Source organism: Sparus aurata, chromosome 13 (assembly GCF_900880675.1).
Source record: "Sparus aurata chromosome 13, fSpaAur1.1, whole genome shotgun sequence".
In the NCBI taxonomy this organism is placed as follows: domain Eukaryota; kingdom Metazoa; phylum Chordata; class Actinopteri; order Spariformes; family Sparidae; genus Sparus; species Sparus aurata.
In genome coordinates, this window is record NC_044199.1 from 23,806,849 (window position 1) to 23,821,741 (window position 14,893).

General features: G+C 39.6%; 1 protein-coding gene and 1 long non-coding RNA gene across 2 annotated transcripts; one reads left to right on the forward strand and one right to left on the reverse strand.

The window, feature by feature from the left end:
- Positions 1-3,644: 3,644 nt before the first annotated feature.
- On the reverse strand, positions 3,645-10,271 carry LOC115594439 (circumsporozoite protein-like). Its single transcript, XM_030438539.1, has 8 exons — positions 10,137-10,271; positions 9,206-9,438; positions 8,881-9,097; positions 8,618-8,786; positions 6,722-7,213; positions 5,195-5,268; positions 4,723-4,766; positions 3,645-3,787 (listed from the first exon to the last, which is right to left on the reverse strand). Exons 3-8 carry the CDS (start codon positions 8,971-8,973, stop codon positions 3,739-3,741), a joined length of 921 nt encoding a protein of 306 aa, XP_030294399.1. The 5' UTR covers positions 8,974-9,097; positions 9,206-9,438; positions 10,137-10,271; the 3' UTR covers positions 3,645-3,738.
- Positions 10,272-11,998: 1,727 nt separating this feature from the next.
- LOC115594443 (uncharacterized) lies at positions 11,999-14,577 on the forward strand. Its single transcript, XR_003986476.1, has 4 exons — positions 11,999-12,015; positions 13,567-13,605; positions 14,123-14,212; positions 14,360-14,577. It is a non-coding gene; the product is annotated as an uncharacterized LOC115594443 (long non-coding RNA).
- The last annotated feature ends 316 nt before the right edge of the window (positions 14,578-14,893 follow it).

A 14,893-nucleotide genomic window follows, 5' to 3' on the forward strand; every position in this document is an offset into this window, starting at 1 on the left:
TTTTCCACACAGCAGCCATTTAACTCGTGTCAGAATAACCACAGTCTCACAGATCATGTGGGCGCTGCAATCTGTTATTTCACTGATACAGAAAACATTAGATTTTGTCTTAAAAAAGTATTTTTCCATCTGTTGTGTTTGCCGTTTCTGTGCGTACTTTGAAATTGAATCCTGGCGGCGCCACTGTTTATGTAGTGATCTGTGCACACTAGCCTACCCATCTTAGTTACACGGGGTTTAGATAAAGATTACTAAATGTATGTGTCTTTATTCTTGAAAAAAAATGTGTGTGTGTGTGTGTTTGGTTTTTGGGGGGGTTTTTTCACACCGGGCAACAGTTCTCAGTCTTTTATTTTGATTAAGAATATGCTATTAGTAACCTCCTCCCAGGCTTCTGCTCCATCAGCCCATGAAGGACTGGTCAATGTGAACTTGGACCTCCCAGAACAAAACACCAGTTTCATCTTGGAAAAGGTTTGGCCGCCCCATGTTGATATCTGACAACATAGGGATGAGAACAGGTTGGTCTTTTCAGCCCTGAACCCATTCCAAGCTGTTCACGCCTCCCCTAAGGCCGTGGTAATGGCCTAGATTGTCAGCAGAAGTGTTATCTCTTAAAGTGACTCATTGTAGTCACTATTCCCACCAAAAAAAGAGAAAACAAACAAAATCTTCATTTCATATACTGGGTCTTCAAAGTGCTCTCTGAAAGTACGCCTGGGATGGCTTGTGTCCATGAAATGGGAAAATTAAAACTTTGTCATAGAGTGAAACCAAATACATTGTTGGAAAGGTCACGACCAGGAGAGAGACATATGTCAGCATGAAGATTCTGCATGGCTCCTGCTTTGAAACACTGACCTTTGAACCTTGACCTCGGTGCATGTTTGAAGGTTCATAATTCAGCAACAAAAGGGGCTACAGACATGGAACCAACTGTTATGGAGAGCTCTTGACCTCAGCTATTATGTGAGTATAGTCAACAATAGGGGGCGCTGTCAGATATTTGTAAAATAAAATTTCACCCATTTAACAATTACATATTAAAAATTTGATTTCACAAATGTGTTGCCCATCCCCTCAAACCCCTCAGTGCACTTTCAATCCAGTTCTTACGATTTGCAATTACAGGAAAAACACCAACATATTTTAAAACTACAATTCCCTAGCGCCGCACCCGGCCGCACAATGAGCGCCAGCGCCATTTTTGTAGTTTTTCCGGTTTGCAAAGTAGGGTTCTGAAATTAGGGTCGTAAAAAGATATATCTGCCGAATAAATGAAATATCTACTAAAGCTGAACTTGTACTTACACTGTATCTAGATGTTGTATGCTAACAAAAAGTACAGATTTTGGTTTATTTCAGATATTTTGAGAAGCACTGTGCAAATTGAGTTTTGGCGGAGTCAGTCTCGTTTTGGCTCGGTCTTTCTTCCGGTTTCCGGTTCGACCAAAATCGCACTTTTTTTTTCAAAACGTAATCAAAAACGATGACCCTACCATTAACCTATGATATTGTTGCGTTATCAAAGAGACATTCGTGTATTTGTGTTGATCCTGGATAGCTTGGGTTAATTTAAGTATGCTGTAACGCCCCTTGTGGACTGTGGCGCAAAGACTCTTGGGTATTCTGTTGTTGTTGGTGTAATTATGGTTCGTGAATGTGGTTGTGAATAAGATGATGTGTAAGACGGTTACGGGTTAATTCACATCCTTGTTCTGTGGTTAAATCGTGTCGAATTAACAAAGATGATTAAAAATGTTGGCACCGTGAGTGAAGGGGTGTTACCAAGTAATTACAGGGCCAGTATTGCCGATACCAATACCGATACTGATACTTTTTACTTGAAAATTCCTGAACATTGAGTGATTTAGTACTTTTGCCTTTAATTAATTGACCATGCTTATGATAACGATAAAACACAGGACGAAGATTTTAGCCAAATAAGAAAATTATATTTAACTTAATTAAATCTATAACCTATCTGCATGTAGCCTAAATAGAAATACTGATGTTCCTTCATCAGATAAACAAAAGTGTTATTATATTCTGCCATATTCAAACTTCAGGTTTGAGGTAGGCTCTATATCAATATAAGTATATATTTTTGAGTTCCAGTTACAGTGAACCTGAGTGAGAGAAGTAAAGAGGGGCGCTGCGCTCACACAAACTCTAAAGAAATACGAATGCTTTGCTGAATTTATAGAAGAGAAAGTACAACAAAAATATCGATCTCATCCCGCTAGTATCGATCCGATACCAATACTCACCTTGGTATCGATACTATCGATATTTGTATCGTTTCGCCCACCCCTAATTATAATCAAGTATGCCTGACGTAACCTAATCGATATCAAATTAAAATTAAATCGCTGACGTGTTCAGGTATATGTAAGTAAACGCAATAAAAATGTAACTCCAGTAGACACGTTTGCATTGAGGTAATACCCGTTTTAAAGTTATGTTTAAATAAACAAAACTGTGGAGTATGTATTTACTACAGTAGCAGTATATAATAAGAGTCCTTCATGTATACTTGGAAGTGTACTTTTGCAAACTTAAAATGACCTTATGAAGTATACCTTTATAAATTTAAAATGTTCCAATTTAGTCCGAAGAAGTATTAAATTAGTATACTTTCTAGTACGTTAGAAGTACATGGTCCATAGTATACTTGCTATACTTATACTCAAGCATACTTAATAAAATGAACTTCAAGTATACTAAGTTTTTTACTGGAAAAAATAAAACAAAACAAACAAAAACAAAAAACATCTGCAAACAATTGGAAATGCTTTAAAAACTCACATAATTAGTCTGCAGTTACAAGGAGCCCTCAGCCCTTATCAGAGACACCAAATAATGAGGACTGGTCAAGGGTCAGGTATTGACCGTTGATCAGTTTTATGATCAATTATATAACAGTAACTGTAAAGTGATTGCTAAAGATTTTAAACATAATCCCTTACTTTACCTTGTTACTGGAAGAAGATATCTAATTGCAGTAATCAGAGTAAAAGTAATCCAATTGCTTCCATCACTGCTGGTGACAACTATACCATCTGGTGAGGAAGGGTATATGGTATGCTCCAGTCAGGAACAAATAATTTATTTAGCATAAGCATGGAAACACAGTATAGGTAGGTAGCCTTTTCATGTGCATGGTTCAGCAGGATTGAGTGTAGTATGGCAAGCTGAAGCACAACATAGGAATCCTTCAGCATGGCTGCAGCAGGTTTGGAGTCAGGCTCTGTCTCAGTTATTCGTTCCCTGAATGATCTAGATTGCCAGACATTACAGGGAATGACGCAGACCCCTGCAGGGGATCATAGAGACAGAGCCCACAGGTGGATGCTGTGGAGGAGGTGGGATTGCAAAAACCTCATGGGCAGCAGCAGCAACGAGATGTGCTGACACGATGTGATGGGCGCAGCTTGAGCCATCAACCTGAGCTAGCTTTGCAGGCTTCACATCATTCACTGACAAAGCTTGTAAAATAACTGTTTATTGCCCTGTAGTTAACAATGTTATTGTCAATGTCATAAAGCAGAATATGCAATAGTGTGTTTTATCAAAGAGGAAACAAATGCATTCTTTGTGGTTTTTTTTGTTTGTTTTTTTTTATTGAACAATGTACTGAAAAATAGAGCTTCAGGGTCCAGGTACAACAAGCCTTGTAAATGTTATGTAAAAAAAATAGTATATATTTACTGTATATACATTTAAAAAGTTTGGACACTAACAAGTGTCCTGATCCGCCACCCACTCCAATGGCCACTTCTTTCCACTGTAACACAAAAAGGAAATATATACTTAGGTGTTTTGGTTATGCAGATAAAATACAGACACATTGAGACACACAACTGGAGTGCTGTATTGTTTTCCAACAACTGTGTTGCAGTGGATTTTCATTAAATCACAGTAGGCCAATTATAAGATGTTGTAACAGTTATGTGATTATAGTATGGTACTCATAACAGAAGCCTGTTCACATCATTGATCAACTCCTGGTTTTTGTAGACTAGGAGGAACAGTCAATCTCATCTGTCTATGTTTCAGGTTTTGCAGAGAGGACTATTATTATGTTTTGGCCAGGCCCTATTTCCTACAAGAAGCATAGTGCTTGGAACTGCAGCAGATAAAAGTACACAGAGTAAGGTAGAGAGAAGTATACAGTAGGTGACAGAACATGTAGCAATGTAGCAATGTTAACTTTAATTTGAGTTATCCTGGCATGTTTAATGAGTCCAGAAAAGCACACAAATCAGTGACAAACCATGAAGTCACCAAAGGTCAACTGGGCTCCAGCTTGGGAATGCAATGTCTGCAGCAGTGCTACATGCAGAGAGTTCCATTGGGGGAGAAAAGGCTGAATAATCATTGTGTGAACTTGTGTGGCTTCATTTGTATTTTTTCCACATCTTTACACTAAGGAGACCTAAGACCTTCACAGTCACTTCAGAGTATTTCAGCACTGAATTTTTTGTTTGGGCATAATATTTGCGTGATTTCATGGAACAAAACTGGATTGTTGGTGTGCATGTAAATTTAGTCAGTGTAATGCCAAGTACGATACACAGTATATATATTAAGTGTCTTAGTAAGGTGTTGGGCCACCAAGAGCCACAAGAAACTGCTTCAGTGAACTTTGGTATAGATCGTACTACTACAAATCTCTGGAATTATACTGGAGACATTGAAGTAATGAGAAATCATACATACCAGAGTTGGCATGGCTCCCACTCTACTTGCTTCATCATTTGGCCCTGCAAAATAGTGACACTTTTTTCAGTGTCAGATCTTTGCAAGACATTACAGATACACCATACTCTTGAACACTTTTTGCCCTTATCAGCTGCAACATTCTGTAACTTGGGACTTTCCAGAAGTGGTGAAGTTAAGAGATTGCTTTTATGTCCAATGTATGAAGAACCAGCCATGAAGCGCAGGAAGTGCCCCATAAGTAATTAATCTTCTTTTAGTCTTGCTTCCCTTTTCCCTGTTTGGTGGTGCACCTAACATCCATCTCTCCTAAACTCATAACAAATATACTTTTTCATTTCTAAGAGACAAATTAGTCTCCTGCCGAACAGAGTAACACTTCAATTAAAAGCCAAGTTGAACAGCACAACCAAATCAAAATCAGGTTACAGGAAGGGCGGGAGGGTGTGTAGTGTCTGAGTGGGATTATAACCTTGACAACTTTGTATTTTACAACCCTCTTCACAGGGTAAAAATCCTGGCTCCCTGTCACTGTGTGTGGGCATTCTGAAAGGAAAAAATATGAAATAGTAACACTACACATAACAGTTTATAGAATGATAAGAGGATATTGAGATAGGAGGGGTTATACTTATACATGGACATATCGCCCAAACCTTATAGGACACAGCCACTTAAAGATGCAAATATAGCCTTCATGAAGACTCACAACTATTAATGTCAATTCAAATGTTTAGATTTACACACATTTTCAATCAGTTCATAACACACCTTTCCTTTGATGTGACACACTTCCATCTGTTAATTACAGGAAAACATTTCAAGTATGTAAAAATGAATTTAAAAATGACTACCACATAAACAATAAACTTTGACAGTTTATCATGGCGACGGACCATTAATTTGTCAAAGCTTATTTTCATAACTCGCCAATTCAATCAAGTCTATTTGTCACTCTGCTTTTAATTTTTAACGGACCCATTTTTTTCCATTGGTTTAGAGATGTGATTTTAGAAAACGAGTTTACCATGAGGGCTTGTGATTAAAGGTTTCTTCATCTGGGATCAAACGCAGCACACGTTGAGCACTTGATACATTAACTATGCATCATGGGTGAATTATCCCTTTAAGGATTAACAGGCTCTGCCATTGAAATTAAACATTGTACTGTTGATGGTATTGTCAAGGGCGAACTCTATGTAGAAAGATAAGGCTGGGAGCAGCCATTATGTTTGTATGGACAACACACACTTGAGAGCTACAGCAGTTCAGTGATGTACGCGCGCTGCTCAGCGCTCACACAACGCTTCCAGTCTCTATCTGTATATAAAGTAGTTGAAACTAGCTCCCCCTCCAGCAGCTACAACAGTGACATGCTACTTACACACTGATGCTTTAGTAATAATCTAATGATGTCATCAATCGAACCACTTTCATATATTTTAATATTATTTTTCTCTCCCAGAACTGTTATTACTTCATGCTGTCTGTCCACGTCAGAAATCAAATGATTTTTTTTAATTGCTCTCAATGGCTTCGCTCATAAGAGGTCACGGATAGGGGAGAGGGACAAGGAGACACAGTACTGTTTCACTATGGAGCTAACATAGCATATTTTAATAATTGTGTTGCACCCAGTCAGTTTTATGGGTTTGTTGTCATTCTGACAGCAACAACACTACAGGGTAACCAGGGTAACAAGGCTACCTTGAGTAAACTGTTGAGCATACATGCTTCAGCATGCTACACAACAGTGGTGCACTGGCAAAACGTTCTGGTGAAACTCGTTCTATAGAATTAATGTTCTGCACGTCAGAGTAAGTGGATTATTAAACTCAGTTTTGACAGTAACTGTTTGGGTCACCAAACATGTTCGTTGTACGACTGTAAGCACCGAACCGTAACATCCATACTGTGACGGAATACACATACCTACATATAAACATGTAGGCGTACTACTTATTGCCCTGATTCGTGATACAGCTCCTTTTCTCCTTACCTTTTTCAAAACAACCTGGGGAGGCTGCTGGAAATCCTCCTGGGGAATGGGGTCTCTTCAGTAGTCCAAGCAGTGGTCCAGCGGGAGCTGCCGGGGCCAGCGGTGGTCCAGCGGGAGCTGTAGGGGCCACTGGTGGTCCAGCGGGAGCTGCAGGGGCCACTGGTGGTCCAGCGGGAGCTGCAGGGGCCAGCGGTGGTCCAGCGGGAGCTGCAGGGGCCAGCGGTGGTCCAGCGGGAGCTGCCGGGGCCACTGGTGGTCCAGCGGGAGCTGCCGGGGCCACTGGTGGTCCAGCGGGAGCTGTAGGGGCCACTGGTGGTCCAGCGGGAGCTGCAGGGGCCAGTGGTGGTCCAGCGGGAGCTGTAGGGGCCACTGGTGGTCCAGCGAGAGCTGCAGGGGCCAGCGGTGGTCCAGCGAGAGCTGCAGGGGCCAGCAGTGGTCCAGCGGGAGCTGCAGGGGCCATTGGTGGTCCTGCAGGATCTAGTGGGGTCCAGCCTTCATTGGAGGAGTACTGAATTAGTAGTAATAGTGTGATCCATTTATCATTATTATTATTATTGATATAAACAGATGTTACCTACTGGCTGATGCGTTGCAACAAGAGACAAATATAAAGGTACTACCAAACACTAGTGATTTAACAGAATCTTCCCAAGACCGTGTGTCAAGTGATGGAGATGACTGAGATAGTCTTGTATGTATTCTGACAATTGCTGGGAATAATGGCATTACAATAAACGGCGTTACTAACGGCGTTACTTCTTTTTAGTAACGGGTAATCTAACTAATTACTATTTCCATCGTTACAACGCTGTTACCGTTACCGACTATCAAATGTGGCGCGTTACAAACTGAAGCTGATCATTGAAGCTGTTGTCATCTGACTCGGCTCTCAGCCACCGGAGCTGCAGAGCTGTTTTACTTTTTTATTCTTTTTTAGCTTGACGAGGGAGGAGAGAGGGGCGGGAAAACCGCATAAGTGATGGTGATTGGCTCTCTAAGGTAGAGTGAGAGTTTGTAAGCCAATCAGAGGCAGTGTTCAGTTTACACACAAACCACACATGCACACAGCAGCCTCGCACACACAAACTAGCAGAGGTGAGATGCAGCAATGGCGAGTGTGGAGGGAAAGTTGGCGTTTTCAAAGTAGAAGTACAGGCACTACTATAATGTCTTTTGTCTACGTCCGTTGTAAGCAGCTCTGATCTAATGAAGTACTGCAGCGGCACATGCTTCTACAAAACTAGTCAGGTGTGGCTAACGTGAGCTCCACTAACAAAGAAGGACACGGAGCTGTCCAAGCAGCTACAGCTGGATTTTTTTGCTCCAGCTTCACAATAACTTGACACAGACTGAACTGAATGCAATGATAGACAGGTATGTTGTTGAGAACTCGCTCCTGTTATCAACAGCTGGCTCAGACTCCTTCAGAGCCTCACTGGCAAAATATCGGGGAGAGCAGGAGCCGGTCCGCCATGCAGGAAGACATTTTCTAAATACATGGATGCCAAGTAGCTAAAATGAATGCCGAGCTCAAAAGGGGCAATAATTAAAAGTAACGCAATAGTTACTTTTCCTGGTAACTAGTTACTTTTATAGTGGAGTAATTCCATTACTAACTCAGTTACTTTTTGGAAGAAATAACTAGTAACTATAACTAATTACTTTTTTAAAGTAACATGCCCAACACTGTAAGTGACCAATTATTCTACTGGAATTGTATAATTAAAACTATAGCATAGCTAATTACCTTGTCTCATAATTCACTTTCAAGGTGCTATATTGGCATGAAAGTTCAAGAAACAATGTTGCAAAAGCATCAATATTCTGTTACATATATTCAGAAATTTAATTATTTTCATCATATATTCCCAGTTGTGTTTGTCTGAACATTTTTACCTTGAATGACGACATCATATAGATCCTTCATCCGTTGCAGACATGTACTGGATGTCTCCGTGAGTTGGCAACAGGGAGCCAAAACCTCTGACACCCAGGCATTCGGTCTTTTTGCAGGCTTGGACAAAAAAAGAATCGCCCTCACACCCAGAGCCTGCAATTTTTCAAGCTAAAAAAAAGGACACACAAACAAAAAATAATAAAATGTAAATGTATGTAGCTACATTTGGAAACTGAACTGCATGAAAACAACAAAAGCATACCAATATATAGGCTTCATCCTGGATGTGGGAAGCTGTCCGGTTTTTTTGGTGGGTGTGGACCCAGTTCTCCCGCTTCAAGTTGAACTTTTCCATTTTTTTTTAAGCCTAAGCTTATGTGGCTGCTCAGCTTTGCAATTTTTGCAGGTTTTGCAGGCCACATTTAATTGAGTCCCACAAGACACACAGTTTCTTGTGGTCGATCCCTGGCCTGGCATTTCTATCACAGATAGAATAAGAGAGACACAAACAGTTTATAAGAAATACTTCTTTCACTCAAACAAACCATGTTAAGTGAGAGAAGGAGTTGAAACTATTTAAAACTTACTTGAAGACTGTGGCGCTTCTAGGAGAGAGATAAAAAAAAATGTGTGTGTGTGTGTGAGACAGAGAGAGAGAGAGAGAGAGAGAGAGCGAGAGAGAGAGAGAGAGAGAGAGAGAGAGAGAGCAGCAGTAAGAGGACAGTGTTGAAGTGGCTCTTAAAAGAGCCGTTGGTTTAATGAAGGGGTGTACAGTAGAGGAGTTGGTGTAGGTAAAAGGGATGTGGTGGGAAATGACAAGCTGTTGGACAAAGCAGAAAACAACGTGGTCATAAATACAGAACTGTAATAAAATGTAAAGAACTTGCAAATGTGCTATTCAACATGTGAACTGCATGATTGTTAGCAAAATGAAGGGCAGTTGTTTGGACAAAAGAAATCTACTAAACTGAGGTGAATTCAATTCATCATTAATATGCAGTCACTACCACCTCTATTGATTGAATAATTTGCCAGTTGTCAAACAGACAGACGCACGCACACACACGTAGACTAAAAAATAAAATAAATCAATATATGACGTGACCTGATGAGAACGATCGCTAAAAATAGGCTATAGGTATATCGTTTTGCTAGGACAGCACTGACCGGTCTGTAATAGATGCTGATGTTCATCATGTTGATCAGCATATTACAGACATATTACAGACGGGTCAGTGCTGTTGTAAGTTTGCAATATAGCAAATTACTACCGTGAATGTATTTTAATATAGATCACTACTCAACTTAACCCTTTCAGTTAGCTGTAAAGCTAAAATAGCGAACTCCGTAGCATAACGATATTCCCTAATTGAATTTAGCATTAATACATTTCAGCTCTGTAATGTGACGCTTAATTAGTAGTTAACATGACAACACTCACAGGCAACCTCAAATATTTAAAACAAAAGCCAATAATAAAAAAGTAAAATATGAATTAGCCATGTGTCATTAGCTTACCTGACAAGGAGGGAACTTGGGATACTGTATGATTCTTTTCCTCTTTCCTCCGGGCAAAGTTGTTGGCATTGAGTAAAGATCGGATTAGTGCCCCCTGCTGGCACTGCGCTTTCATACAAGCGTGTACTTGTCACGCCTGAGAGAGGCACAGCGTGACACTGACACGGTGGACCGACGTGGACCAGCGGGCGTATTTCACGCTTTGACGTGATACTGAGTTGCACATATATATATATATATCAGTGGCGGCTGGTGACTGAAAAAATTGGGGAGGACAGGAGGAAAACCAGTCCACGGTGTCATATTATTTTACAAGAATTCTTTAAAAAACCTTTTCATTAAATGGCTAATATATAAGACAAAAAAATAATCAAATTTGTATTCTTTCCGGGATTCGAACCCCAGTCACCTGTATGATAAACAACTGCGCTACACCGTGTACTACCTTAGCACTCAACATTTACATTTCACGACAGTGACTTTGTTGCTACTCTGTATTGTGTGCTCTGTAACTGTGTTGCTGTCCCGGTCGTGCCGCTAACGTTATGTCCTCCAGCAGGCTCCTCGCTATCCTTCTTCCTCCCTCCAGCAGGCAGCCTGGCCCTGTTGCTGTCCTCCTCGGAGAGACGCTGAAGCTCAGTTTCTCTCCCTCTCTTGGGGTCGACAGAGAAACATCTAGCGGCTGCTTCTCCCGAGTTTTCCTCTGCAAATTTTACGACAGAAAGTTTGAATTTGAAGTTGTGCTTTTTATTTTTTGCTGCACCGGAGCCATCCCAGCGGGCACCTTGAGGTCAATTTGACGTTGAAAATTAGTCAAGATTTTGACTACCAGCATAAATAGCTTACAGGAGCTTTGACATCCTTATGGTTGTAAAGAGGTTCAACAAAGGGATCGATCCCACATCGGGTTACTGCGTTATATATTTTATATCAAACCAACGTTGCTGCTCTTTTTTATGCTTTAGGGATGACAGACAAAAGACTGTCAATCTGCAACTATTAAACTTTCAAACTGAATATTCAATGGACAAAATACATCTAAACTGACATCAGCTGAAGTCACGCACATTCGCCCCATGGGACGGGAAAAAAAATGAATGGGTGTCAATTTTCTGGTCCGAGTCGTTGGAGTCCAGATATGTTGTTTGTGGATTTATTGATTTTTTTCTTTGCACGAAAAAACTGCATTTAAATTCACAAACAATCATTGATATAGGCTATTGAGATTTATTGAATTTCTTTGATTTGATCTTTGGTTTGATTCAGAGTATTTGACTCATTCTCACTGTAACATCTCTTCATACTCCATCAGCTGAAACAAAACACTGGAACGCTGGCTTAAATTTGTGTAGAAAAACACTTTAAGGGTATTAATCTTATTAATAATATTAATTAATTCATAATAACATTTTGATTAATGTATTATATTATAATCCATTAATTAAATAAATGATTATAAATATTAAATACAAATAATATATTGATATAAGAAAAAATAAACAAAACATTTGTTTTATGTTATTTATCTAATAATATATAATAGTTCAATATTAATCAATTGATATTGTTAATTAAGTGTTCTAATTAACATCATTTTTTTTTAATGTGTTATATTTTAATACATTCATAAAAAATATATATAAATCATGAAATGCAGGGATCGTCCGGAGTCGAATATGCGAACAGCGCATATGTGTCTGTGTCAAGTGCACAGTGCACAGATATCAGCCATCTCATTTGACCAATCACCTCGGATACAGATGACAGGCACACAGGAGGACTCTGATTGGACAGTTGTGACTGCATCTATTTTTGGCCTTAATATAAACCACTGGTCCGGCCCAGCGCTGCTGCTCGATACCCTTTGACCTCATCATAGGTAAGTACGTGTCATATCTGACATTAGCATACTGAACTAGTTAATAAAAGTTGATTTTATTGAAGCTAGGTATTACTATCTCTCTCATAATCACAATTACTTTGAAAAATAAATGTAATTGTTTATGGTCGGTCTGTTTAAGCAATATTAATCCGGAGGTACTTGGCTGCGGATTACCGAGTAGTGGAGCTGTTAGCTCAGCTCTGGGTAGCCATGCAAACTGCCGTTAGCTCCCGATGTGAGCTAACGGCGCTACCCGGCTCTGCTATATAAAACATTAGGCCGCACTCTAAGCTAACAGCGGTGACTTTGCTTTTTGGCCTTTGTTCTGTCGCGGCGCGAACGGTAGCCATTTCCTCTCCCGGTGCGAGCTAGCGGCGCTACTCGGCTGGTAACTGTTATCTAAAACATTAGGCCGCGCTCTAAGCTAACAGTGGTGACTTTGGTTTTTGGCCTTTGTTCTGTCGCGGCGCGAACGGTAGCCATTTTCTCTCCCGGCGCGATGTAACGGCGCTACTGGGCTCTGGTAACTGTTGTCTAAAACATTAGGCCGCGCTCTAAGCTAACAGCGGTGACTTTGTTTTTTTGGCCTTTTTGTTCTGTCGCAGCGCGAACGGTAGCCATTTTGTCTCCCGACTTTATTTCTTATCTATCTACTTATTCAGTTTGTGGCTAGTATTTAATACTCCCTTCTGTCCGCCAACACGTTTCTCCTTGTGTTTGTTTGTCTGTGATAAAATCTGATTATCTGTGGGTTTTTTTTTTTTTTTTTATGTAGTTAAAAAAAATCATACTTTTTATGATGCACGTTTACAACCTGCCTTGATTAAATAGAAAAGGAAGCATTTTCATACATGACTATTTTTGCTTTTGGTAATAAATGTGCATTCAGATGTTGATAAAATCCTGTACATTTGATGCAGTTAATGTCATTTTTACTTGTGTGGTATATTGTCATAGTATGCTATTATTTAGTTTGTCAGAATATTAATTTTTCGCGTCATAAGATGCGAAAAACTTAAATTTCCTACACATACCTGCAAACTTGTAGCTTTTCTGCGACAATCGGCGTTTTCTTGGTCAATTGGGTCATTCATGTGAATCGCTAGGCTTTTTTTTTGTTTTAGCTTTCCATTGTTTTTCGTCATGGGGCAAAGCACACAGCCCACTCTTGCGATTTCCCGGTGGGGAATTGTCTAGTTATTCATCCTCCCGCTCTTTTTTCGGCACTTTTCTTGTGCTGCGCTGTTGAGCAAAAAATATATCAAATATGCGGCTTGATCGGACTCGGTATGCTATTATCTTTCTCTCAAATATTAATTCTTCGTCGTAAGACTATAAATGGATAGATCTTTCTTGTCATTCAAAACATATGAATGAAATTTCATTGCATCTGTCATCTATCTATTATTTATCTATCATCAGCTATCTATCATCATATATCTATCCATCCTTGTGGATGTTAGAAATCCAAACTCCAAAGTTGTCCCTTTCAAAATAACGCGTGTGTGTGCATATTTAAATATAATGTATGGAAAATTATTTCTTCAGACAACTCAAATGATGAAGATGGTGGAGCCGGCGTTCGAGGTTAGTCCTGTTCTTTATCTGTTAATCCTGGAAGACTGGTCAATAGCCAATAGTGTGCCACCCCCCCCAAGTCCCAAAAGAAAAATCACAGCCTTTGATTTTAAATGATTTAGGCATTCCCAACTTTTACCTTGTTTCTGTTTGTCTGTAGAGTTTATATTTCATCATTGGATGTAGTTTAATGTGGTTAAATGTGTGAAAATGTCTTTCTGGTGTGGTGTTGGTTTATTTGTGAAAGTTACAAGTATCACAGTGAAGAGTTTTGCTTCCTTGTTTTTGACACTCCACTCACAGCAACAGAAACATATTGTATGAATAAGTAAAAAGTTGCTATACTTCCATGTAACCTGGCCTGACCTTAATGTTTTTTTGTTTTGTTTTTTCTTTTCTATGTTTTTGTAAAACTTTTATATAATCAGACCCCAGGAATAATGGCAGCAGTGGAACTGAGGTTAATGGGGATCACAATAAAGTAATAACCTCGATTTAATAGCATTTATGTGTATGTGTTTGACAGAGTCCTTACAAATAAGATCATGGCAGGACTGGACGGTGGTGGTGGCAAGGGTGCCTTTTAGAAGAATGATCCTGTGGAAGGTCATGATTGGTAAGTAGAATTTCTTTTTTTGCACGACCTAGGATTTTGACATACGGTACTTGCCATATGTTGCTGAAATAAGTTATTTTGATAAATGTTTGATCCTCAAACAAAAAACTGACTTTACTCAACACTTGTAAAATGTCCTTTTTTCAGATGCCATTCAGAAGTCGCAGCCTGGAGCCAGTGAGGCTGCCATTGAGTTAGGGATGGGGACCTATCTGCGGTCAGCGCCTGATCGAAAAGGTGGTGGTGGCCGCAAGACCACTGAACCTGATGCATAGGCGCACTGATTTGTTGGTATTGTTTTGATATTATTTGTTTGTTGATATTAAGTTGTTTGCAAAAGTATACAATAAAATGTTTTGTTCATACATGTACGCTTGATCATTGAGAGAGAATCCCATGTGGGAAACTATTGTAGTTCAGTTTTTAATCCTGATGAAGATCCTGTGAGACCAAGTCTAGATTAAGCCAATTCTGTTTGCAATACAAGATGGTGTGTGTGGGATCTTTCCATCTGTGCATTTTAATTTTCTTTTTTTTTTCCGCAAAAGCTTGACATTGAAACGATGTCAAAATGACATCAATATCATGATTTGGCTGAAAGTTTAAAGAACCTTAACATTGAAACGATGTCAAAATAACATCAATTTCATCATTATTTGACATCAATCAAATTAATGTCAA

What these genes read in the sequence shown, in the direction of transcription:
- LOC115594439 (XM_030438539.1), bottom strand. Translation starts at nt 8,973, where the DNA reads ATGGAAAAGTTCAACTTGAAGCGGGAGAACTGGGTCCACACCCACCAA. An exon ending in TAAAATACAAAGTTGTCAAG is followed by an intron (nt 4,767 to 5,194) that starts GTTATAATCCCA and finishes ACTATTTTGCAG; the next exon opens with GGCCAAATGATGAAGCAAGT. An exon ending in TGGGAGCCATGCCAACTCTG is followed by an intron (nt 3,788 to 4,722) that starts GTATGTATGATT and finishes TTTGTGTTACAG; the next exon opens with TGGAAAGAAGTGGCCATTGG.